Source organism: Sturnira hondurensis, unplaced genomic scaffold, assembly GCF_014824575.4.
Source record: "Sturnira hondurensis isolate 20B ecotype Veracruz unplaced genomic scaffold, ASM1482457v3 Scaffold0011178, whole genome shotgun sequence".
Lineage (NCBI taxonomy): Eukaryota > Metazoa > Chordata > Mammalia > Chiroptera > Phyllostomidae > Sturnira > Sturnira hondurensis.
This window is the reverse complement of record NW_028083809.1, coordinates 1,614,351-1,638,735: the sequence shown is the minus strand read 5'-3', so window position 1 is coordinate 1,638,735 and position 24,385 is coordinate 1,614,351. Positions and strand designations below refer to the sequence as shown.

Here is a 24,385-nt window from a genome sequence, read left to right as displayed (position 1 = left end):
TTTAACTTTCTATTCACTTTAAATTAAGGAATTTGTATTTGCTACTCTCTACTTTCCATGTTTTCTTGGAGATTTTTTTGAAGCTTCACCAACTTTGACATATGTTTAAGATGATCCAAACCTTATCCACTAAAGAAAAGGAACACAAGATTTTTTGAGAGACTTCCTTTATATTGGCTGTTATCCTGTGGTAAAAAAATACCTGGCAATGAATTCTCACACACTTCAGTCACGTGTGTGACTGACGAGACAAAGGCCACACTGGCTGCACACTGCTCACAGTTCTACAACACGTGAATCTTTCTCCCGAATCTCTCAACTCATGTCAAGGAAGAACTTGTTTGTGTTTAATCCTCACTAGAGGATATGTTTATTTTAGAGAGAAAGAAAGAAAACACACTGATGTAAAAGTATAGTTTTTAATGGTGGGACTCGGGAAAATGCTGGATTTTGAATGTGGTTGATCAGCTCATTCTGCAGAAGGCGAGCTACACTGTCAGCACAGCCAGCGCCCCACCCTGCTGGTTCACAAGGGGTCCACATCCCGGGAAGCGCTGTAGAGAGGTGTGAGCCAGCTGAAGACTAAGAAAAAGCAACAACGTTCTTCTCAAATGTTGTAAACCACAGTACATGGTGCTCACGTACACAGGCAACGGAACTAAAATTTAGGTCAGTGCAGGCAGTACCTAAATTCACATGTCTTTGGCACTCGAAGATACTGGGTTAACTAAGCAATGGTAAAGAATATTTTTCATACACAGTAGTCCCCCCCTGGTATCTGCGGTTTCACTTTCTGAGGTTTCAGTTACCAGCGGCCAACCATGATCTAAAAATATTATATAGAAAATTCCAAAAATAACCCCACACATTTTAAACTGCGCACCGCTCTGAGTAAAGCACTGTGGTGAAATCTCACGCCGCCCGCTCTGTTCCACTTGAGATGTGAGCCATCCCTCTGTCCAACGAGTCCACTCGGTACACAACCTGCCTGTCGGTCACTCAGCAGCTGGTGCGAGAGTGTGTCAGCGCCTGGGCCCCACTGACCCTCTCTTACTTAACAACGGCCCCGAAGCGACGGAGTAATGGTGCTGGCATTCAGACATGCCAAAGAGGAGCCATAAAGTGCTTCCTTAAAGCAAAAAGCTGTCTATGCATTGCAAAAAAACAAAACACAGCAGAGAGGGCTCAGTACCGTCTGCGGTTTCAGGCACCCCGGCAGGCAGCCTTGGAACTTGTCTCCTGTGAGAGAAGGGGGCACAACTGTGCTTTAGGAAGTGTCTATGCCCCGATTCAGAAAATGTTGTGCTCTCCATAAGATAAAGACAAACTGGAATCTATCCATTTAACCAGTTACCCAAATAGCATTAATGGCAGTCATTGAAATAGGTGTGGGGCTGAGAATCTCTTTAGAAATACAAAAGTGGGCTAAGACTTTGTATTTTTGGTTTTGGAATTAAGATTTTAAAACATCTTTTGGACATGCCCAATATAGAAGGAACCAAATCTTACCCTGCACACGAGGATTAACAAGCACATTTCCACACCTTGCAGTGGAGGCACATTATCTGCACCCCCAACAGGGCCGTCTACCTGCAAGACCCCCAAGGTGTGCGCACGCGGCACAGGCTTCCCCGGGGTGCTGTATCACTCCCTGCCGCCCTCCTGGGCAGTGGGGCTCAGGGTGAGTGCCTGAGGAGCCTCGGAGCTGGAGTGCGGCCCCTGGCTGGGGACTCTGCAGGCCTGTGTCCCTGGTGCTCAGGGAACAGATGTGGCTGCCACATGCACCTCTTCCTAGGGGTTCAGGCCACATGTCAATGGGAAAACACTCACAGTTTATTAGATGCGGTCCACAGAGTGACTTGGTTTCTTTGATCCCAGAGTCAGAACCAGAATGAGAATTCTGGAGCAAGGCAGTTTGTACCAAAAAGCATTGTTCCCCCTTTGGAGAAACTGGTAAGCTTCTGCCTTCTTACCAATCTATGAGACCAGTAGTTGACTTCTGAAGCATCACAACAGATTTTAGGAAATAATACTCGAACTGAAGGAGCATTCCGTCAACAAGAGGCAGTCACTTCCAATAAGGCCCAGTTCTGTGTAGCCAGGGCATCAAAAGTAAGGACCTTAAACACATCTGGCAAAATAAACCAACAGGCTGAAATGTCATTTCCTACTTTTCCCATGGTGCTACTGATATTTCTAAGCAGGGAGGAAGCTGACAGAGAAGTAGAACGGCCAAATTACTGCACCCACACGCTGTGCTCAGCAAGTCCCAGCCAGGCCCTCAGTCCTCGTCGGCTCCTGTCTCCCATCGCTGACCAGAGGACAAGAGAAACTGATTTGGACAACAGCTAGAGAAAACACTAATTTTAATACTTAAATTATTCTCAATGGCATTGGAGCAATAGATTCTCAATGCAGTCGGTTAAATACACTGTAAAATCTTGGCCTATAACCAACAGAGAAATCTTAAGCTTGAGTCTGTAAAGATACATAGTTGGCACTTATCTTTCATCTGACTTTACTAATTAGAGGGATCGTAAATGGAAAAAGAACTCAATGTCTTAGGAAAGTAGAATGCATTAAAAAGTTAGCCACGCTTTTGGTGGTAAGGCCGTTGGCGAGGCTCGTGGACGTGATCACAGGACAAGCCTCACCTCTCAACATAAAAGCCTTTGTGCCCCACTGCCAACCGCCGGCTGAGAGCCACTGAGGAAAAGGACAAGGAACCACAAGCGTTCACTTTCTTTCCAAGAAGTGAAATATGGCGAAGGATGCAAACGCGGTTCAGGGTGGGGCCGATTCCTGCAACCTGCCCTGCAAGGCTGCTGTGGCAGGACAGGCCTCCCTTCCCCTCCAGCCCCGCAGGCCCCACGGGTCACTTGCCCTGGGAAGTGCCATGAAGTATGAATGTGGAGAGACTGGTGCCTGTCACCACGTTTGGTGACAGGGCACAAATGACCAAACCAGGCACCAGGAAGCCCAGCGCACTCCAGAAAGAGCCAACTGGAATGGGGCTACTGGAGGGGCCTCCTGCCGCACCGGGAGCAGCGTTTTCCTCCAGAAGGCAGTCCCATGGGGACTGGGACACGAGCCCCCTCGGTACTGGGGACGCCAGTGTTGCTGCAAAAATTCACTGGTTCAGAGAGAAATGTGGCGTGAGGGACAACCAAGCGCAGCCCGTCCTCTGGCAAGCGGGGACGTCCCCAGGGCTGCAACATCTGCCTGAGTGTTCTGAGGCAGGCCTCCTTCTCGGCAACCACCTCCACGTACACTGTCAATACTCCAGGTTTCGAGCACGCTGGCCAGGTGAGACACCGAACGGAACATCTGTCCAGCAGCGATGCCAAACATGACGGTCTGTTTTATTGCATGATGTTTGCATAAGAAAAAATACCGAAACCTGTAAGGCATCATGCAATCATCAATAGGCTAATTATTAGCTGCACACTTTGGGTAGGTGGGTGTACATAATCTAAAATTGAAAAACTAGTTTCAAAAAGTACATAAAAATTTAACATGATGAGCTTTTAATTGTGGTTTATATTTGCAGTTTCATATCGTGAAAAACGGCTTCGACTGTCCTGCTGGGAAGCTGCTCTTCATAAAGGGCGCTGGGGGGCGTGTCAGATACAAAGAGTAAAAACCGAGTATCTCCGTGGAATTAGAAAGCTAACATTGTGACAGTCAAACTTATTTGAATCGGATTTCAATTCTCACTCAAATTAAGTTGATATAATATTAATAATCTAAAAATATCTGTTTTCTAACCAATGAAAGTCTATTGAATTCAAGTTATGCATGGTCAGCAACCAAATCTCGGAGCAGGCCTGTGTGCGAGGCTGGACCAGGGCTGCGGCGGCGGCGGTTAATCGATGTACTGGGCCATCCAGCGGAAGCCCTCTCCGTAGCCTTGCCTTTTGAGCACGCTGCACATGAAGACTTCTAAGGGCCGGGTGTTCAGTTCTTTCACAGGCACGTTGCCCTGGTAGAGAAGACAAGACATTATGCCGAGACCCCTCCTGAAACGAAAGCTCCGCTCCCCAGGAGAGGGGCAGTTTCCACGCCTCAGAACAACAGGTGGCAGGGATCAAGCCACAGCCGGCACCTGCGTCCTCTCGTTTTGCTTTAGGACAGAATGAGACAGAGGTCGGCTCGGGAGGCACACAGAATACTAACAATCTTTGACTGGCTTGGAAAAAATTCAGGTTACTCCAACTGGCTTCACAAACATTAAGGATGAATATTCTCTGAGCCAAGGTTTTATACAAAACAAGGCATTTCCTAAAATTAACATGGACTTGAGTTACTGAAAGTCCCTCTCCCAAACAAATACTAGTAGAAATGAATGCAAAAAATACATCTTTTTTAAGTATATGTTCAGAAAACACTCCTAGGCCCAAGTTTTCTTATGCTCTATTTCTGTCTCTAGTGAGTTCAGGGCCTTAACACTGAACTGGGGGCCTAAATACACTAAAGGTATGTTTAAACATTCAAGCGTATTATTTGGTAGTTAATTCTGAAAACTTATTTTTTAAAAAATTTGAAAGCTTTCATTTAGTTTCCTACGACACGAGCTTTGACATTTTCATCACTAAGAGAAGGTCTCCTTCAGTGGTAGAAAGAAAACAAGTGAGGACATTAAAAAAGGCCCAAACGTGTAAATGACAGGCATTTTTATTTACCTGTAGGTGGCATACAATGTTATATCAGTTCTATTCATTTCAGGTGTACAATATAGTAATTCCACATTTGTGTACCTCAGTGTGGGTCCCCCCCGATTCTAGTCCTCACCTGTCACCATGAAAACTTTTCACAGTGTTACTGGCTTATTCCCCTTCAGTTTTTACACCCATCCCCTGCCTCTTGCCCTCAGCAACCATCCCTTTGGTGTCTGTTTCTGTGAGTCTGTTTTTGCTTTGTTTTGTTTGTTCACTGTTTTGTTTTGTTTTTTAGATTCCACATAGAAGTAAAACCATATAGTGCTTGTCTCACTCTGATTCACTTGGTGCAGTGGCTTCTAGGTTCACTCATGTTGCTGCACGTGGCAACATTTCTTCTCTAATTGCTGCCTAACACACACACTCTGAAAATAGAAGTGTACAGATCTTTTCTAATTAGTGTTTTCAACTAATTCAGATAAATGCCCAGAAGCGGACTTGCTGGGTCATACTACAGTTCTATTTTTAATGTTCTGAGGAACCTCCATGCTGTTTCCCACAGTGACTGCACCAGTTTGCATTCCCATCAATAGTGCCCAAGGCTTCCCTTTTCTCCATATCCTTGCCAACACATGTTATTTATTAACTTTTCCTTAAATTTTTAAAAAAGATTTTATTTATTTTTAGAGAGTGGAAGGGAGGGAGAAAGAGAGGGAGAGAAACATCAATGTGTGGTTGCCTCCTGCACGCCCCCTACAGGGACTTGGCCTGCAGCCCAGGCATGTGCCCTGACTGGGAATTGAACCAGCGACCCTTTGGTTTGCAGGCCGGCGCTCAATCCACTGGGCCACACCAGCCAGGGCTGTCTGTTAACTTTTTGATAATAGCCATTTTGACTGGTGTGCATATGGTTTTGATTCGCATTTCCCTAATTATTAGTTTTGTTCAGTAAATGGTAGTTTTTAAGAAAAAAATAATGGGCTTTTGTAGTTGGACGATAGTAATGTAAAAACACATTTTGTTGTACACATGAAACTAACGTAATGTTATATGTCAATTATACCTTAATTTAAAAAAAAATGAAGCCAGACTGTACCAATTAGACTAATAACATGATTACTGTTAGGGGGTGAAATAAACTATTTCAGAAGATAAAAACATACTGTTGAATAAGATATTCGCACTTGTCAAACTTCTTTTTTACCTTTCCTGTTGTCTGACCGTATAAACCAAACATCTCTCGTAACCTCTCTTCACTGATGGCTTCAGGTCTGTCGATCTTATTCCCAAAGATCAGTATAGGCACATTAGCAATGGTCTCATCTGTCATTAGTGACTGAAAACAATCAAAACAGAAAGAAACACAAAATGTCAATATGAAACCCTCCGAAGGACTGTTTTGACAAGACAACAAACTGGCACGAAGGGCTCGTTCTCCATCACAACGTGCCAGTTTTGCCAACTTTTTCTGGCAAACTTTTCCCCTGTTTAAAGTGAGCTCAGTGAGCCACCAGCTCAATTTTTCCGTCTCCCTAAAGCTCCTTCTGTAGACGCTCACACTGCTTGCTCTGTGCATCAGGGAGGTACAGGGACCAGAGCCAACGCCTTGAAAATGGGCAGACTGCTTTTGTTTCTAGTTCTGCTGCTTCTGAGCTGGGAGATCTTGGACAAGTAGGTCTCTCTGAGATTCAAAGAGAGTTTGAGCAGCAGCACCTACGTTATGGAGGTGCTTTGAAAATTAGGGTTAAATGAGCTAATATGCACTGGGTGCGGCATCAGGTGGCAACTCAGGAACTGCCTGACCCTGTTTCACGACCACAGAGCGCACCCGGACTTTCCACAGGAACAAGAATCTGGGTGCCTGTTCTGGGCAGAGGCACGAGCACGCCAACCTTCAGACAAATCACGGACCTGCTCTCTCTGAGGCCCTAGATCTAGCACTGGCCTTGCCAGCTGCTCCTGAGCCCCTTCTAGAAGCATCCAATCTAGGGGAAGTAGCTGCACATGGCCCTGCTCCTTCCTGGCGGAGGTGACCAAGATAGTAGGTTACACCATTTCCAGGTTCTAGCCCACTCCTTAAGAAGCTGGCATCCTAGTATGACCAGGACTCAAGATCAAGCCACTCCAGGAATGGAGCGACATGACATACACTACAGGGCACACTGTACAGGAGCGTGACACTTCAAGAATGAAGGCTGCGTTGGCACTTCCCCAACAGCCACCCTGCACTCTGAGTGGTCACCGCGCCCCACCGACTGCCGGCAGGTACATGGGAGACCGCAGGAAAGCTGCGCTCCGACACNCCATTTCCAGGTTCTAGCCCACTCCTTAAGAAGCTGGCATCCTAGTATGACCAGGACTCAAGATCAAGCCACTCCAGGAATGGAGCGACATGACATACACTACAGGGCACACTGTACAGGAGCGTGACACTTCAAGAATGAAGGCTGCGTTGGCACTTCCCCAACAGCCACCCTGCACTCTGAGTGGTCACCGCGCCCCACCGACTGCCACCAGGTACATGGGAGACCACAGGAAAGCTGCGCTCTGACACCTAGATCGCCAACCTATTTTCTCAGGCTTCCTAGCAATTCAACTGTGTTTCGTTTTAATCATTTAACTTACATCAAGTTCTTCTTTTGACTCTAACAGCCTTTCATGGTCTGCACAATCCACCAGAAATACAATGCCATTGATAGCAGGAAGGTAGTTTTTCCACACTCTTCGAGCTAACAAAAACAATCAGGAGTTAGATTTCATTCGCTGGGCAAAGCTAGCAGGTGGTTTGATGAAAGTCCAATAAGATACCAAATGTAATTATCCCTTAGCTGCTGCTACTTCACTATATACTCAAGTTAATCTTTTACCCAGTGTTGTCAAGATCTTTCCAGAAGAAGAAATTTCAGGCTTTCCTTGATGGTGGGCAAGTCGACGCTGTACTGTGCCCCAGTTTCCCCACGTTAGAAGAATTCCCATCTGTTACCAATGGACAACGTGATGCTCGTTAAGTTCATTGGAGAACTGCTCCTGTTTTCTTATGCATATTCGGTTTTTGACACTTCCAGCTTATCAGTTTTTTGGGGTTTTTGCCAATGGTAAATTTGGATTCAGTGGCAGAAGGAAATTAGTACCAGGTACAGACTTAAGTTAAAATAATAAAAGCAAACTGTTCCATTCATAACAGAACTTAGTCTATAGGCCAGATCTACGAGTCTGGCCTTTCATTTGTAGGTGAAGATCTAGCCAGTGAAGGTGTTTCATACAGAGCAGTGACAGTCACTACATGCCATGACAGTGAGTGAGAGGCGGGTGAGGGCAGAGAGGGAATGCAGGCTCACTTTGACTCGCGTGCCTCACTCCAAAAGCTCTTCCGATTTAAACTGACATGGAGTTTCATGAAAAATCACCCTTTGCTTTTAAAACATTTATCTGGGGGTAATAACTCCTAAATGTTAAGTCTTCTCTGGCCTTCCCTGAGCAGGAGACTTCACACACTGGAACATCATGGTCAACTTTTCATTAGGTTGAAATAAAGCCACTGTAAGAGGAATCGAATCTTACCTTGAACATGTCCTCCCAGATCAAAAGTTGTAAAGGTCATGCCAGCAATGGTTAGTTCTTCTGAAGCTAAATAATTAAAAAACGTATTTTTATAACATGAACATCAGAAATCCATTCATGGTATATACTGCTTAATGTTTGACTTAATGGCAATTAAGGTCAAATCAAACATTTAGGAACTAATAAAGAATTCTCTGTCGGACTTAAGATGTACTCCAATTCACAGTGACCAGGTGCCACCAGTGAAGGTAACGTTCAGTTCTAGCATTTACTGCCTATGACAAATCCACCACTTACTTATTTTTCCTTCCCCATTTCTCCTGCTGGAAACAATCTATTCAGACAATTATTTTTTTGTGAATTCAAGTGACTCTTCCAACCTAATAACTTTTCCTGCAAGTTGAGTCAGCTTACACGATACAGGTGAAATACACGGTGCGCTCTCATGGCTGTCAAATTTTACAGGGGACAGTCTTTCATGACAACACAATAATAACCAAAGACAGTTGGCCATTATTTCTTCAGATGTTTTTTCCGCTCCCTACCCTCTCCTCCTGGGACTTCAGTCACAGGCCTGCTGGGCGGCTCGGTATCGCCCACAGCGACTGAGGACCTGTTTGTGTTTCAGTCCCTGTTGCCCTCAGTGCTTCATCTTCTGTTTCTAGTGCATCGACTTACGCTCACCGGCCTTTCCTTCTGCAGCTCTGGCACTGGTTTGCTGTTTGTCCCATCCAGTGAAAATTCCATTTCAGATACTCTATTTTTTTATTTCTGGAAGTTCCATTTGGTTCTTTTACATCTTTCCTTTCTCTCATTATGTTCACATTTCCCTTAAATACTCGAGCACATTCAGAACAGCTGTTTTAACTTTCTCATCCGCAAATTCCATCATCTTTGTCAGTTCTGGATCTGTTTCTACCGATTGATTTTTCTCCTGGGTATGGATTATACTTTTCTGCTTTTTTGCATGTCTAATAACTTTTTGATTAGATGGTGGATTTTGTTAATATTCTTTTAAAGGAAGTGGCCTTTGTTCTGACAGGCAGTTAAACTGATCGAAGATCAGTTTTTAAGCTTTGTTAGGGCAGATCTAAAGTAGCCTTTACTTTGAGGTGATTTAACCCATTACTAAGGGCTGATCCTTTCTTTTGGAGTTTCTATCAAATGTCCTGTGTATCCAACCAGATCTGTCCATCGCAGCTGATGGGAACGTGAAAGACTCTCAGGGCCACGTGAGCACTAGGAGCTACTTGGCTAACAGCTCCGCTACAACCTTTGTTGGGGATCACCCTGCCTGGTTTCAGGAGCTGAAACCCCCTATGGCTAAGGCTGAGTGAGCGACCTTTGGACCATAAGCCACTAAGGAGACAAAGCTTGTCTCTGGCAGCAGCGCTGCTTCTGCTTCATCCCCTACCCCCAACGCTTGGTCGGTTAGTCAGAGATGGGTGCGACCCCTCAGAGGGGGGCAACCTAAGCCAGACACTATCACTTGGGAGGCCATCATGGAAGGACTCAGGGGGCTGTAACAGAAAGGGGGTGATGGACCCTTGCCCCCCCAGCTTTGACGAAGCCCAAGTCCCCATGTCCTCTGGGAGAAGTGCTTCCTGGCTCTAATCCACTTAAGCCTGAAAACCTATGATGGGGAAGGCAGTCCAGCCCTGTGCTGGAAAGGGCGAGTTCCCTAGGTGATCTGGCAAAAGAAAGAATTCCTAACAATCCTGTGAAGCCTGCTTTGCCTAGAAGGCTTTTAGTTAAATGATAAAGGCCCAAGCAGAAAGTGAGTTTAGGTTCCCAAAGTTTTGTAGCCTTTTAGCTGACAGACCCTGACTTAGGAGAAGCCCTAATGGTTCTTTGTATACTATACTGTTTACTGCCTGACAATGATTAATAAATTGTATCTGAACTCCTGTGCAAAAAAAACAATAAAAGCTTGTCCAGGCAAGGGTCAGGGCATTCTCCCCTTGAAAGAGTGGCCAGGCCATTCTGAGGCGCTCCCCACTTGAGGGAGTAGCCATGCCATCCCTTTTCCTCCACAGGACTCGGTAGTCCATTTGAATTTGTCTGATGTCTCATCAATGACGCACAGGCACTACAAGCCAGTGCACGCATCAAACCTTTCCTCCAGAAACTATTCTTTGGCCACGTGGAGTTTGACCCCTCTGCATGCACAGACTGGTATTCGGCCACAACAATTCCTGGAGTTCTCTCTCTACAGAGCTCCGTCCTCCCTGGAACTCTCGCCCAGCCAGTCACCTCTGCCTCTCCAAATGCAGGTCTCCGTCTCCTCAACTCGGCAAGACTTCTGGGTTTCGCTTGGTTTCTACTGCCTGCACCGTGGTCTGAGGATTGTCTCCTGTGATAAAGCTTGACTGGAGAAGGGTTTGTGTTCCTTCTGTCAGGAGTCATGGTCATAAGCTCGCTGCTGTCCCCTATCTGTTACACTTCTGTCCCGTTTCCTAGTTATTTACAGTGGGAAGGTAATTCCAGCCTCTGTTACTCCCTCATGGCCAAAAGCAGAAGTCTCCTACAATACAATGAAAGGTTCGGTGTAACTGTTTACTATTCAGTACCTGCTAAGGCCCCAGAGTAGTTTATCTTGTTAAAAATTCTGTACACAGTGTGCCAATAAACAGTTAATGCAATTTGTGGTCCAAGTGTTCCTTTCCATAGGAAAAGATAATGCTTGGACGTGGTTTGCAAACTACCTCCACGGTTATACTCCCTGCTTTATTTAAAAAGTCCCATGTGATTAACTAAGATGCGGAACACTGAACATCCCTGGAAGCATCCTCTAGCCCCTTCCCACGCAGCCCTCACCTCCACTCCCAGAAACAACTGCTGACCTGAGTCGGCCACCACAGGTTAGTCTGGCCTGTTCTGGAATTACAGAAATAGGAGCACACAGTGTGCAATTTTCCTGTAACCAGCTTCTTCTCTGCAGTGTGCCGTGCGCTAGTATGTGCGTCAGCAGTCATTCCTCTTGCTGACTAGAATCCCACTGGTTATCCACTCTTTTTTTTTGGTGAACTTCGGAGCTGTTTCCAGTTTTGGGCTATACAACTAACGCTAGTATAAACATTCCTGTACAGGAGTTCTGGTGAACATATGTTTCCATTTCTCTTGAATAAATACCCAACAGTGGAACTGCCAGCTCACAGGGTAGACACATTACATGTATCATGCATACTTTTGATGAACTGAGAGGTACAGACTGAGGCGAACGTGAGCAGCGGGAAGGCAGAGAGAGCAACTGGTTTGCGCCGCTGCTTTCACTCCTGGCACCCAGAGCAACGTCTGACAGAAAGCAGGCGCTCAGGAGGTGTCTGTCGAAGACACGAGACAGCAACATCAAAAAATTAAAATGCGACTTACACCTAATATAGTCTCTTCCAATTCTGCTGTTTTGCAGACAATTTTATAAACTCAATTTCACCATGATCAATTTCCTTTAACAGTACTGTTCTCGTATCACAATCTTATTTGCCAAGTCCCACTCTCTTCTCCTAATATAAAAAAAGATTTGTCAATTTTATGAAATCTTCCCTTTTCCCACTTCACTAATAGTTTTATAGCTAAAATGGTACTTTGTTCTGTCCTGTTCTCACTCCTTGTTCTTCAATTATTTACTGAACTAGGTAACTATTGTATTATCTATTTTTTGGTCCAGTTCTCAATGTTATACTTATTACTAACGCCACACTCATTATTTCATAATCAATCTGTGGATTAAATTGTCTCTAAACTCTGTGTCTACTTGACTCATAGTCTTTTCAACAGTCAAAGTGAGATTCCAGTTATTGATAAGTTAAGCTTCTTTGGAATAACTTTGTCAGTTTAACTTCACTTTTTCAAAAGCTACCTATTACACAACCCCATATACAGGACGGTATGTGTCCAGTCCTTGTTCATGCAAACAAGGCTATGGGGACTTATGCAGCCTCGGTGACATCTGGTCAGACAGGCCTCGATTACATCACAGTCCCTGAGACAATAACTTTTCAACTCCTCTGGCTGGAGAAGGGTGTATTAACTGATAGAAACATATGAGTATTGTTTCAGGATTCAAATATACTCTCTGGGAATTGGGTCACCTACTACTTACTATTTAAAAGCAGGTCAAGTCACCTGATTATAATTTACCCACCAAAAAACCCCCCAAACAGAAATAGTTTGGTTGCAGCTATGAGTCGTATCGCTGACAAGTGGTAGCACAGCACGGGGGAGGGTGCTTACTGGGATGCAGCGTCGGGACGTGCTGCCCGAGTCTGTCATCTTTCAACATGTGCAGCAAGGTGGTTTTTCCTGCGTTATCCAGTCCGAGAAACACCAATTTACCAGTTTTCTTATATAATCCTGTGGAGAGAGCTATGATTAGTCAAAGTAATATCTGACACAAGTTATCCAAATTAAATGACCTTCATGCCCTGGCTGGTATAGCTCAGTGGTTTGAGCACGGGCCTGTGAAGCAAAGGGTCGCTGGTTCGATTCCCAGTCAGGGCACATGCCTGGGTTGCAGGCCAGGTCCCTAGTAGAGGACACATGAGAGGCAACCACACATTGATGTTTCTCTCCCACTCTTTCTCCTTCCCTTTACCTCTCTCTAAAAATAATTAAATAAAATTTAAAACAAAAACAAAAAACAAAATGACCATCAGTAAAAGTACATTAACAGTTTAGTTATTTAGATATTTTTCCTAATTACTCTAGATTTTTGATAAAGAAGTACCTTTTTAGCCCTGACTGGTATGGCTCGGTTGGTTGGGCCTCATTCTGCGGGACGAAAGGTCACTGGTTCAATTCTGGTCAGGGCACATGCCTGGGTTGCAGGCCAGGTCCCCAGCTGGGGCACGTGTAAGAGGCAACCAATCGATGTTTCTCTCCCTTTTTCTCCCTCCTTTCCCCTTTCTCTAAAACTAAATAAAGTGTTTTTTAAAAAAAGAAAAGAAAGAAATACGTTTTGAACTTTTAAGACTTTATAAACTGTCCTGAATAAGCTTGGATTTGTGACCTATTTTTAGTTTTGAAGAGCTATTTTAAATGCATTATAATTTGGGAATTCAAATAATTATAAAACTAAACTTATCTGCAGTGCTAAAATGCCATCCCCTTGACAATTTGGGGGAAAATCTATGTGTCTTCTACTAGAGAAACATTCATAGAGTAGTTGAAATCAAGTATTTATGAAGTTAGATTAAAAAAAAACAAATTTGATGGATGAAATTAAGTATTTTGACAAAAATTAGTATTTCAGTGAAAGTTTGATTCATTGTCAAATTTCCCTTAGAATAAGGTTAAACCATTCACATGGTTTCATAAACCTAAGAAAAAACATAATTTCAGATGTATCAACTAAGCACTGATAATGTGGTAAATAGAAATAAGGCAGCAGGGACCACACTGTAGTAGATGGGCATTTACTGCCAAATCCCACCCTGACTTTTATCAAAGACTTTTTTTAAAATCATTTTTTAAATTTAATTCTTGTTCAAGTACAGTTTTCTGTCTTATATTCCCAGCCCTGCCTGCCCCCTGCCCGACTTTTTGTTTTTAAGAGCAGTTTTAGGTTTACAACAAAATCAACAGAGGGGCAAAAATTCCCCATATACTCCCCTACCCCCAGGTATTGTCAATGTCACTCACCAAAGCGGTATCTTTTTAACCAAGGATGAACCTCCATTGACATACCATAATCACCCAAAGTTTACCTGAGGGTTCACTCCTGGTGAGGCACACTCTGTGTTTGGACAAAGGTATAATGGCATCCCTTTGTCACTGCAACTCTATAATGTCGTTATAACATGATACAAAGCACTTCCAGTCCCCTGAAGACCATCTGTGCTCTGCCTGTCCATCCTGCCCCGACCCCACCCCCACTGTCCGGCAACCTCTGTTTTTGTCTCCATGCTTGTGCCTTTTCAAGAATGTCATATAGTTGGAATCTCATAGCATGCAGTCCTTTCAGACTGGCTTCTTTCACTTAGTCATATGCACTTAAGGGTCCTTCATGTCTTTTCATGGCTTAATAGCTCATTTCTTTCCTTTTTTAAAAAAGATTTTTTATATGTTCAATATTTTTATGGAGAGGAAGAAAGAGATACAATAAATCATTAAACATGATTGTACAATTGCAAAGCCCACACTCATAACTACTGGGTATATTATAAAGTGGCTCTAGACAAATCAGTACTTTTATAAAAGTAGGCTTAAATGGCTAATCAAATGGGCCAACATTACCTAAGAACTGTAGCACACTGCTGAAACCACTGTAAATCCAGTCAAATATAAAGGACATATCCAAATCTTACAGGGTCTGGAAAACAAAAGTGTTCAAGTTTAGTAATCGACATTCAATGCCAATATACATTAAATGCCAACACTGAGTAAATGAACCTATAACAACCTTACTGCAAAGAATTAAACAGTCTTATTCAGGCTGGTCTAACCTCATCTAAACTGATCATAAAAACCAAAATGCCATTAAAATACCAAGGAGAGACCACTTTTCTTCCATCCAAGGAACAGATGTGAAAGAGAACTGTAACAGCCAGGACCGTGAAAGGTGTGGTGAAAGAGGCACTATTAGCGACAGTATAAATGTCTACAAATATTTCTCAAAACCAGCTTGGCAATAATATATCTGTTGATACCATTTGACCCAAGAATTGCACTTTTAGAAATTGTCCTAAATATGGGAAAGCTTTACTTATAGATGTGCATCAAAACGTTACATAAGATAAATTTGGAGATAATCTAGTTCAAATTAAATTAATTCTAGTATGTATGACCTACGGAATATATACCAAAGCGATGGAGTTGGGGAGGAAGAGAAGAAAGTTAACAATAATGAAGTTTCAAAGACCGGTTATACCTAAAGGAATAAAACCCCCTTTTCTATTTCTTTTGGTCTTTTGGAGCAGTTGGAACCAAGTGGTTAACTTCTGGCTTTATCTTTCTGCATTTTTCAAATTTTAATTATATTACTGAATGCTTAAAAGAATCTTAAATCACAGTAGAAAATACAGGGCGTAGTTCAACTCAGCATTTAATTGGCATGTGCTTGATAAACTAATAGTGCTTTCTCTTAATTTCCACTGGGTTTACATTGGAAATTAAGAAAAGCCTGTTGAGAAAAGATCATGTACTGTATATAAAGGTATACTTTCAGGTCAGTAAAGTTCATTTTCTAGAGCCAAACAAAAAAACTCAGGCCCAAAACTTGGACCAAATCCAAAATGCTGACAGGCCACACTACCTCTGACATTCTTCAGACGGAGTGTGACGCACAGCTCTGCCCTCTCTGCCCGCTCCCCAGTCCCGTGGGCTGCCACTCAGACACCGCCGCGCCCAGCAAACCAGAATGCCGGGAGGGTAAGGCCGTAAGAGACGGCATCCCTGAGAGTAGGAGACAGAGAACAGAGGCAGCCCGCCCTGGTTCTGTGCAAGGCTTAGCAGTGTCAACTAGGAGATGCCCTGGGTCCTGGAAATAGCCTCTCACCCTTACATGAACTACCATGAGCAGAATTTTGTTCCTGCAACCAGATGGCTCCTGATTAAGACAGTGACTGGTAAATTATGAAGTTTCGGGATCGCAAGAATGAGATCTATGACAGTAACTTACATATACAAAAGTCTAATAGTTCTTGTTTTACTCAAGTTGAAATTATACCTTCTTTTAGTATTATCATTCTACATCATGCAGAAATTAAAAATTGTAGGTGGTTGTCTGTCGGAAAAAGTCCAGCCATTGTTAATGTAACGGGAATGGTCTGCAAGACACTGACATAACCTGGCAGCCACGGAGAGTGGACTGGCATGAGCACGCATGAACAACGACGACTTCACTGTACTAGTCAGTGGGGGTGGTAGATGCCACTGACTGAGCATGTGCACTGTGTGGCTGGAACATTCAAAATGACTGAGTGAGTAGAGCAACAGATCAGCATCAAATTTTGTGCTAAGCTTGAACATTCCTCCACCACAACTATTTGAATGATTCAGAAGATAATAGCTATGGGCAACTGGTGACTGGTAGCTTCATCATGACAACATGCCTGCTCATGCATCACGTTCGTACAGAGTTTTTTTGAGAAACATCAAATCACCTAGGTGACTCAACCCTACTACAGCCCAGAATTGGCACCCTGTGACTTCTGGATTTTCCCAAAACTAAAGTCATCTTTGACAAGGAAGAGATCTCAGACTATCAGTGAGATTCAGGAAAATACAATGGGGCAGCTGATGGCAATTGGGAGCACTGTGTGAACTCCCAAGGTGCCTACTTGGAAGAGGACTAAGGCATCATTGTTCTGTGCAGTGTTGCTTGTCTCTTGTATCTTCTTCAGTAAATGCCTCTCTCTTTCATAGTGCATGGCTGGGTACCTTCTGGACAGACGTATGCTCACAAGTCCTGCTTGTCTCTAAATCCACAGTCCTTTCCCCTGGTTCTATGGCGACAAGGCGCAACTAAGGAAGAGTTTCCTGCATGTTTGGCCCAAATCCTGAAGACTGAGTAAGAGTAAGAGTTTGCTAAAAGTTTGTGAAGGTTCTATCATGTGCAGAGGTGAAAATTAAACGGGGACAGCAAAAAGTCAGGTATTATTAGACAGTATGACTGAGGTAAAACCTGCAAACCGAGAGTAAAAATCAATGGGTCCTAATTAGTGAGGCAGATGCCAAAATGATAAACAAATGTGAGACAAGGCTAGGCATTTGGTGTATGTATGTATATATATATATATGAAACAATACAGAATCCCTGCTAGTGTGGCTCAGTGGGTTGGACGTCGTTCCGCAAAGCAAAAGGTCACTGGTTTGATTTCCTGTCAGAGCACATGCCTGGGTTGTAGGTCCAGTTGGGAGAAAACCACATCGATGTTTCTCTTTCTCCCTCCCTCCCTCCCTTTCCTTCTTTCTTAAAATAAATAAATAGAATCTGAAAACAAAACAAACAAGGATACAAAATCAATCTTTCGTTTAATATCACAAAGCAAAACAAACAAAAAATCAGCTATCCCTTATTGAGCCCCCATGAGCATTATGGTCTAGAGCAGGGGTGTCAGACTCATTTTCACCAGGGGCCACATCAGCCTTGAGGTTGCCTTCAAAGGGCCAAATGTAATTTTAGGACTGTGTAAATGTCACTACTCTTTAACTAGGGGTAAGGAGCTCAGTGCTGCTGCTCGTAGAAACAAGGTGTGGGGCCAGATAAAACAAGGTGGAGGGCCAGATTCAGCCCATGGGCCTTGTGTTTGCCCCCTGTGGCCTGGGGGGTAAGAGCGGGAGCTCTGGAGCCAGGACTTTACCACCTACTATCTGCCTGAGGCAAGTTACTTTACTTTCTCCACCTGTAAAGTGGGGAAAACAGTGGCTACCCAGGAGGGTTGTTGTAAAGATTCAATAAATTCCTGTTACACATCCGGCACGGAGTAAGCATTCACTATCAGCTGCTGTTATTGCTATTTCTTCTACCACGTGGCCCACAGTACTAGGCGCTTTACATTCATGTATCACCACTAACCACCCAACCACCTTTCAAAGTAAACACATTACTGTCCCCATTTTACACAAAAAGAAACTGAAACTCAACTGTTAATGACCAGCACATCACAGTTTCAAACCTGTGTCTTTCTGGCTTCCAAGTCCATCCCCTTTCCCACGGAGGGACTCTAAAAGCTTTACAACAAACAGATTTAAAGTTCAAAATTTGCTTAAAGTATTAAGTACCATTTTTTAATCTCTTCAGCTCATGGCTCTGACATGTAATCCTTCTTCTCCCTCCCATTCCACACCCAGTCACTCCCCAGTTCTACCAACTTCCTTGGAGGAGTCTTAAACTTTCTTTGATTTCCACAGGAGTTGCCGAGTCAAGAACCTTACATCACATTCCTAAACTGCTATCTTAACCTCAAAATTTTTTTCTACCCATTTGTACATACCCTCAAGAATGGTTTCATCAACATTTTATCAAGGGCCCAGACCAGTGTGGCTTAGTTGGTTGGAGCACTGTCCCATAAACTGAAAGGTTGCGAGGGGTTCGATTCCCGGTCAGGGCACATGACTGTGTTGCAGGTTGGGTACCCAGTTGGGGGTGCATGAGAGGCAGCCGGTCAGTGTTTCCCTCCCTTTCTCTCTCCCTCCCTTCCCCTCTCTCTAACATCAATAAGCATGTCCTTGGGTGAGGATTTTTTAAAAAGTCATCTTGGCACGGGCCAGTGTGGCTCAGTTGTTCAGAACATTGTCCCATAACTGAAGGGCTGCAAATTTGATTCCACGTCAGGGCACATGCCTAGGCTGAGGTTCAGTCCCCATTCTGGGCACAAGTGATCCCTGGTCTGGCTGCGTATGGGAGGCAACCAATTGGCACTTCGCTCTCTCAAATCAATGTTCGTCTCTTTCCCTTCCCCTCTCCCTAAAAAGTGTCCTTGGGTGGGGATTAAAAAGAGGAGGGGTCGTCTTGGACTCCACTTTTTGCATAGTCAGCGTGACTATACCCCCTAGTGTGCTGAGGACAGTCTCAGCAGTTACCTCAGTGTGATGATCAATACCGCCTTTTTCACTCTCAAAATGGTTCTGATTTCAGTGTGAAATTATGTGGTCACCCCACACATGTGGATAGAGAGCCACTGGAGGTTTGTTAGCTGAAAAAGGATTCAGTCAAACCCCTAGTCCATTACTCCAGAACTGCCACTGTCTTCCTTCCAGCTACCTTTCCAAGCTTAGTACATGTTACTTCCGTATTTGTAAGTTTTCCTGGGCCAAAGTAAACTGCTTGCCACTCACCGCTGGTGAGCTGTATTTTACCGCCTTAGAGCCTCTATGCATTGTCCTTCCCAACATGAGAATATTCTCCCACCATCTCTGCCTAGAGCCCTCCTGGCTTTAAGCACCAGCCCAAGGCTGTAGAAGGGAGCCATCGACCGAGATGGCCTCTAAAGGACGGGTGCGGTGGAAGAGCCAGTGGAACGAACGCCTGAAGGGTGGAACTAGAAGAGGCAGTGGCAAAACTGGAAAGGAATTGAGTCCCATCGTATACAGCTGCAGAGATGTCATGGCTGGCTTTGGTGACAAGGAGACAACTGTTGAGAACATGAGCAGCCTGTGGTGGCGCTGCCGTATAGGAAAGCCTATCTCCACAATCCATTAACTGTGTGACCCTGAATGAGTTACAAGTTTCTTCTGCAGAATCTCCCAGATGTTGTAAAGGCCACACGAGACACAACGCACAAAGTCAGTGTTTAATATTTAGTTGCTGTTTTTAAATACAGCATCCACTTCTTTTGAGAAGTGGATGAGACGGAGGTTAACAGGTAGAGGCAGTGAAGAGAGATTTCTCTTTCAGAACAGTCTAAGTGAAATGAGGGAAATGAGATTTTCTTCTTAAGAAAGGGTGAGACTCAAGTACGTTGATAAACTGAAGGAAAGAGGCTAAAGATCAGAGAGAAGGAGAAGGAAGGAGTTGACCAAAAAGGGCAAAGTTTCAAGAAGAGCCTGGACTGAGAGCACATCTCTTCCCCCAAGACTACAAGGAAGGGGCAGGGAATGCATAGTGGAGGTGGCAGGAACCTGACTCCCGGAGCGAAGAGGGCATGTAGAGAAATGAAAACCATCAGAGCAGTGCCAACCTGCACTGATTTCCAACCTCCACCCCCCTCCTCTCCACCCTCACTCTCCAGCAGTGCTTAACTTTAGAGAACACTGAGTAAAATAGAATTAGGAACTTTCAGGATAGAAACTAAAAAAAAAAGAGAAAAAAAGCCTAGCTGATGTGGCTCAGTGGACTGAGCACTGGCCTGCAAACCAAAGGGTTGCTGGTTCGATTCCCAGTTAAGACCTGGGTTGTGGGCCAGGTCCCCAGTTGAGGGTGAGTGAGAGGCAACCACACATTGATGTTTCTTTCCCTCTCCTTTCCCTTCTTTCTAAAAAATAACAAATAAATCTTAAAAAAAAAGAAAAGGAGAACAGGAATTTGGGAGTACGAGTGAGACTAATGTGATCTAATCAGAAGTTCAGGCTGGTGGACAAAGGTGTATGGGATGGGGATCAACAGTGGGGTTCTCACAACACCGAACTGGGAGAAAGGGGGGAAGCCTTTAGTGGGAAAGCAGGCCCAGGGGCAGTAAAGGAGTGAGAGAAGTGAAAGGTGGGCCACAGCTGTGCTAGCGAAGTGGGGGAGAAGGTGGGGTTCAAGAATTCAAGAGAGGATGAGGTCTGGGTGGCGGCAAGCTCCAAGGCCTGGCACTGGCGTAGACAGCTGAGGAGAGCTGGGGCAAAAGATGGAGAAGCCAAACTATAGGATTCACTGTCCACGCTGATGGCCAGTGGGATCACCTAGAAGAAGGGAGGGCTCTGCTCCAAAACCCAAGACTGAATCAGGTAGCCAGGTCCTCACTAAAGAGGACTTTGGTGGGTGAGGACTATAGAGAGGGTAGAATGGGGTAAACCTTGGAGGAAAAAAGATTTTCTCTGTATAAGAATGGTGGCTATTGGCTGCTGTAACATTTATCCCAAGAGAAATAATTTAATAACCTATATGGGGCAACTCTGCTTTAAAAGATAACGAGATATTTATATTTCTATAAACGTGGCTTCCAAGAACATTAAAACAAGCTAGGAGCTTTCATTAGTCATTTTAAAATAGAGGTAAAAATGCCCAACTAAGAATACAAGTTACTTAGCCACAAACAGATACCCGAGCCCTGAGCACAGGTTACACAACACCATGAACACCATATTAAGACATGTGAAGAGCAAAGGTCAAGAACAAGGAAACACATGCACGTCAGCAGATTTATTTATTGCATGAACACCAAACAGGAAAAGGCCCTATGCAGGTTAGAAAGGTGATCTGCTCAAGTAACATGAAAATCAGTGCTAAGGGTATAATGGAACAGACCTCTCAGATTAAAAATAACTTCTCAAAGCCTCATTCCATTAAACTTATGTGGATGATTCCATTTGTGTGAAATGTCCAGAAGAGGCAAATCCTTAGAATGAACAGAAGAGTGTTTTTCAGGAGGGGAAGGGGTAGCTGGCAGTGAGTGCTACGGAGCCCTAGGTCCGATCTGGGGGTGACAAGATGCTCTGGGTTACACGTGGTGGTGGTCGCACAACGTTCTGCGTGCATGGAGAGCCGTGCACTGGGGTTACAAGAGTGAATTTATGATATATGATCTCAGTAAAGCTATTATAAAAAAATTAAAGTCAAATTTACATGACCTTTTAATATTTACAACAGGTTTATACAAGTAATGAGGCAGAACCAGTTAGGTATGTACTTTACGGGAAAAAATACACATAAACAAGATACAAATACTCCAGAAAGTATGGCTGGGGGAAACTGAAAGCTATGGTAGTCTAAATACAACAAATGCAATATTAGAGTAGATTATACAACTAATAATAAATTGGGAAGGAAAGAATGGTAGAGCTGAGGAAAAATGGACAGAGTACATATCCTAGAATTTAAAAAATATGAATTTAATGTGTGTCTTTTGAAGTATCAATACTATTATTTCATTCAGGGAAAGTCACTCTCTCTGGGCCTCAGTTTCCCCCTACATATAATGGGAACACCATGTGCCTTACCGAGTGGAAAGAAGGATTAAATATGATAACGCACTTGAAAACACCTTGAATAGTATACAATATAAGGTAGTTTAACTCAGTCAGGCTAAATTCAATGCACAAAACTTTAAATGTAATTTTTAATGAACTTCAACATTAACAACTTTTAATATGAAAAAATTTGTAATGATATTCTGATTTTACTCCAAACAACACTGTCATTGACTGGCTCCAGAAAAGGCACTAGACTAGTTTCTTTACACTCCAAGTTTTAAAAAAATGTTTCACTACAAGAGATTAATTATAATTTTCTACATAACTGTACCAGATTTATGACTGAAACATGTACAAAATTCATAAGATAGGTATACTCTCTGTAAGCTAATTTAGGAATTATGCACACCTCTGTCTCGAACTGAAATACCAGAAGACAAAGAAGGCCAAAATCTGGCTCTGGCTGGGCAGCTCGGTTGGTTAGAGTGCCCTCCCAATACCCCAAGGTTGTGGGTTCAATCCCAGGTCGGAGCCCATACAAGAATTAACCAACGAACGCATAAATAAGTGGAACAACGAATCAATGTTTCTCTGTCTCCCTCTTCCTTTCTCTCTCTCTAAAAAAATCAATAAATAAAAATGTTTTAAAAAAGAGGCCAGAAACTCTTCTTGACCATGTTTTGCAAAATTTCAGCAAGGCCCTATGCATTACCAAGGGTGGACGGTAACCACGTTCAATGTCTCAAGACACTGCTACTTTATCAATATTCTCCCCTAAAATTGTTAGATTTCCTTTCTAAGGCCTTTAAAGTTTTGAAGCAGTGATGCAAATAAACTCAAGAAAGTATTTTAGCATTGAATGCATAGCACTCACAATAATGGAACAAGACCTTTTGGCTCATGTAAGTAACAACAAGTACTCAAGTTTCCCATAGGGAAAAGTGGCATTCCATTGAAAGATGATTAAAACTTTGACAAATAGAAATAGGTTTTTTTCTCCTTTTTTAAGAGGGAAAAAAACTCTACATTATGATAAAAAGCTGTGAGTCTGAGACTGAACTTGCTCATTCTAAATTAATAAAATGAAAATTGACATAAGCAATGAAAAATTAAATCCTTTAAATACTTTTAATTGAAGTTCTAAAAGCTATGCACAAGGAAGAGAAACTTTTCAACGTTGCAATTTTAAAACGATTTGCTTAGCAATGTTTTGTAGAAATAATCTAAGTGAGTGTCAGCCAAGAGAAGAGGGTGGAGAAATAATGAATCATTACTATAGAATTTTGATTTGTAAGATTCAAATGATGTGGCAGTGACTTTTATTTCCGATAGCCTAATCTTTGGACTCAATTCTTGCTTGAAATGCAGGGAAAGGAAAGTTAAAAGTGTTCCTTATTTAAACTGCTAATCTTCACAATTATTGAAAACACGCCTTTAGCATTTCTAAAATAAAGGTAATACCTTCCTTTTTTGCAAACTCAAGAAATGCCCATGAACTACACAATCTTAAAGTTTTTAAAGTTCAAAATATTTTGGTAACAAACACAAATCCACTAAACATATATTACGTAAATTACAAATTCCTTTGATAATCACCATTAATCATTGACAAATTGTACGTTTTCCTTCACTCCTCGTCTGTGAAATGGAAGTGATACCACCACCTTCCTTACTGCATTGTTGTATGCGTAGCGCCTTACACACAGTCAGCATTCCTTTCTTTTTCTTTCGTTTGTATCAGTGTGACTTACTCTTAACTCATACTTAGCACTGAACAGAGAACACTCTTCAGAGTAAGGTGTGTAGTAATACAGATCTTGATATACAAACATGCCAATGATACTAGTCTTAATTTTTCAAGATAAAAGAATTTTTACCTTCACCTAATTTTGCCCCATGTACCAAATACCCTACATTTCTGACGAGTGTGGTTCTTTAAGCCAACGGTGTCAGAGTTTTCGCTGCTGTCAAAACAAATTTCTGTCTTTTTGTAAAATACTGGAACAATTTACAAGTCATTACAGCTTTCCCCAGTACTGTATCTTTTCCCCGCTAAAATGGGCGTTGGGCTAGGGCAAGACACTAACTGGGAGACCTGAAAGCCACCCACCAAGTCACAGCCTCTCGAGCTGTCAAAGGTTCCCGCCGCCTTCACCTCACCTGGTAAGGAAACTGAGGCCGAGGGGAAGGAAGGGCTTGCCTGAAGTTTAGAGCCTTCTTGCTCTTCCTGAATTAACCCACCGATGGACAGCGGCCGTGTCCTGCTCAGAGGACCATCACAGTGGCCCCCACACATCGGAAAAGGAACGCGTCCTGCCTCACGCCTCCGGATTCTTGTAAAAGGGGCGCCCCACCACGGGCAGCGGCGCTGGGTGGGCCCAGGACCCCCAAAAGTGCACCTTCCCTGGGATCCAAGCTGCTGCCCGCCGGTTCTCCCGGGAGGTGAGGCCATCACTCACCTGCAACTGGAGAGAATGCAATTCCTTAGCTTGGAGTCGAAACCGATCCTCTAAGCACGGTGGCTGATGGCTGCCGGGGCCCAGCTGGCGTCAGCTCCTTCCCGACCGGCGGGGTGCTTCACTCTTGATTGTCCGCTGGACTGTGGCACC

At 43.5% G+C, this 24,385-nt stretch overlaps 1 protein-coding gene across 1 annotated transcript; it reads right to left on the bottom strand.

Moving 5' to 3' along the window:
* Window positions 1-405: 405 nt before the first annotated feature.
* Window positions 406-24,385, bottom strand: SAR1B (secretion associated Ras related GTPase 1B). Its single transcript, XM_037059526.1, has 7 exons — window positions 24,236-24,385; window positions 14,454-14,529; window positions 12,453-12,572; window positions 8,220-8,285; window positions 7,284-7,387; window positions 5,863-5,994; window positions 406-3,982 (listed from the first exon to the last, which is right to left on the bottom strand). Exons 2-7 carry the CDS (start codon window positions 14,509-14,511, stop codon window positions 3,866-3,868), a joined length of 597 nt encoding a protein of 198 aa, XP_036915421.1. The 5' UTR covers window positions 14,512-14,529; window positions 24,236-24,385; the 3' UTR covers window positions 406-3,865.